Genomic DNA, 2,061 nt, shown 5'->3' with positions numbered 1-2,061 from the left:
ATTAAAGCTGTTCTGTTAGCTAAGTCTAAGGATTCAATCTACCAACCATACCTAAGTTCAATATTATTAGCGTTAACCCTACTGTCACAATTATCTAAGAATTCATCATCAGATGTCACTGTAAACTCCTCAGAAAGTACTGTACTTTGATCATTGAATTCTTTTGCAATTAGATCATCTAGCACATCGATAGTATGTCATTCTTCTTTATCCTTGCATTGAATAGACTCAAAAACACTAAAGTTGACATGCTCATCATTAAGTCACATGGTCAATTCACCTTTGTAGACATCAATAAGAGTTCGTCCAGTGGCTAAAAAGGGTCGTCCCAAGATTATGGGAACCTCCTTGTCTGCCTCGCAGTCAAGTATGATAAAATCAGCAAAAAAAACGAATTTATCCACACGAACTAAGATTTCTTTGATTTTCCCTTCAAGTTGAGCCAAAGATTGATCTACTAGTTGCAATGTCACTGCAGTAGGTTTTATGTGACCTATTCCCAACTTTTTGAAAGTTGAAAGTGGCATTAGGTTGATGCTAGCTCTCAAGTCACATAAAGCCTTACCCAAATAATAGTTGCCAATTGAACATGGGATAGTAAAGCTCCATGGATCTTTCATTTTAAGGGGCAACTTATTTGTCAAAAGAGTACTACAACCCTTTGGGAGTGCAATAGTTTCCATATCACTGAGCTTCTTCTTCTTGGACAAGAGCTCATTCATAAATTTACTATAATTTAAAATTTGCACAAAAACATCTACTAAAGGAATATTGACCTGAAGTTGCTTCAGTATGTTCAGGAATTGTTGGTACTACTTATTCTGTTCATTCTCCCTAAATCTTTGTAGAAATCGTAAAGGTAAAGATACATCTGATTGCACAGACACCTTTGGTTGTGTCGACAGTTTTGAAGGTCAGAATTAGGCATATGTGTGACAATTAGTGGAACTTTTTTATCTAATGCATCGATAAGCTCTTTAGATTTTACTTTCTCACTAGGGATCATTTCATCAATAGTTTGAGGTGCAACAGTAGAGTCTGTAGACAGCCCGCTAGTTTGTTTACCACTCCTAAGCATGATAGCCTTGTAGTGTTCTTTCCCCCTTAGACTGGGATTTTTCGTGTCACTAGGTAGTGTGCCTAGTGGTCGAGTAATCAGATTCGAAGCAAGTTGTCCTAATTGTACCTCCAACACCCAAATAGAAGATGAATTCCCTTTCACAATAGCTTTTGTGTAAGTCATATGCTCCCGCATTAAAACCTCAAGAGCAGCTAACAGGTCAGAAGGAGAATCTTGCGTGTACTGTTGTCATTGATGTTCTGGAGCATGCTGATTCGACATTGAAAGTGCTGTGATTGCGTCTGATTCTGGTGTGGGTGTATTTGGCTTTTGTGGCTGAATCTGAATGTGTTGATTGTAGTTTTACTGTTGTTGACTGTAATTCCCTTGTCTTATATAATAATTACCTTGAGTAGATGTATTTCCATATCAGAATGTCACAACATTTTGTCCAGCATTCTGAGTTCCCAAGACCGTTGATTGCATGCAGAATTATTATAAGAGTTATCATAAGAATTATTGCAGATGTTACTGACATAAAAGGCATTTTCTGCATGTTATGGACAATTTTCATAGTTGTGGTTGTCACTACAAATCTCACAACAAAAGGTAGGAACATCAAATTTTTGATCGACTTATATAGGTGCAACGTCACTAGTCCCTTGCATATTTTTTTATCATATTTGCAAGAGAAGAAACTATAGCACTAAGTGCAGATATTGCATTCAGTTCAATAAGCAGCTTTAGAGATTGGATATTGGTAATCATTCTGAGCAATTCTCTCCAAAATTTCAATAGTAGCATTATAAGTACAATCCAGCAAAGGTCCATTGGGTAATGCATCGACAAGATTCCTCGTGTGTGAATTCAACCCATTGTAAAAAATTTCAATTTGTGTTTATTGTTGAATGCCGTGCATAGGACAACATTGAAAAAAAGATTTATAACGTTCCCATGTGGTGTGAAGATTCTCATCGCCTAGCTGATGATAAGCTGTAATA

General features: G+C 36.7%; 1 protein-coding gene across 1 annotated transcript; it reads right to left on the bottom strand.

Annotated features, from left to right (window-relative positions):
• Positions 1-263: 263 nt before the first annotated feature.
• On the bottom strand, positions 264-722 carry LOC108487808 (uncharacterized). The gene has a single exon (XM_017792161.1). The coding sequence runs from the start codon at positions 720-722 to the stop codon at positions 264-266; it is 459 nt and encodes a 152-aa protein (XP_017647650.1).
• Positions 723-2,061: the final 1,339 nt, after the last annotated feature.

This window comes from Gossypium arboreum, chromosome 10, assembly GCF_025698485.1.
Source record: "Gossypium arboreum isolate Shixiya-1 chromosome 10, ASM2569848v2, whole genome shotgun sequence".
Lineage (NCBI taxonomy): Eukaryota > Viridiplantae > Streptophyta > Magnoliopsida > Malvales > Malvaceae > Gossypium > Gossypium arboreum.
Note: the sequence above shows the minus strand (reverse complement) of the source record. Positions and strands in the feature narration are given on the sequence as shown.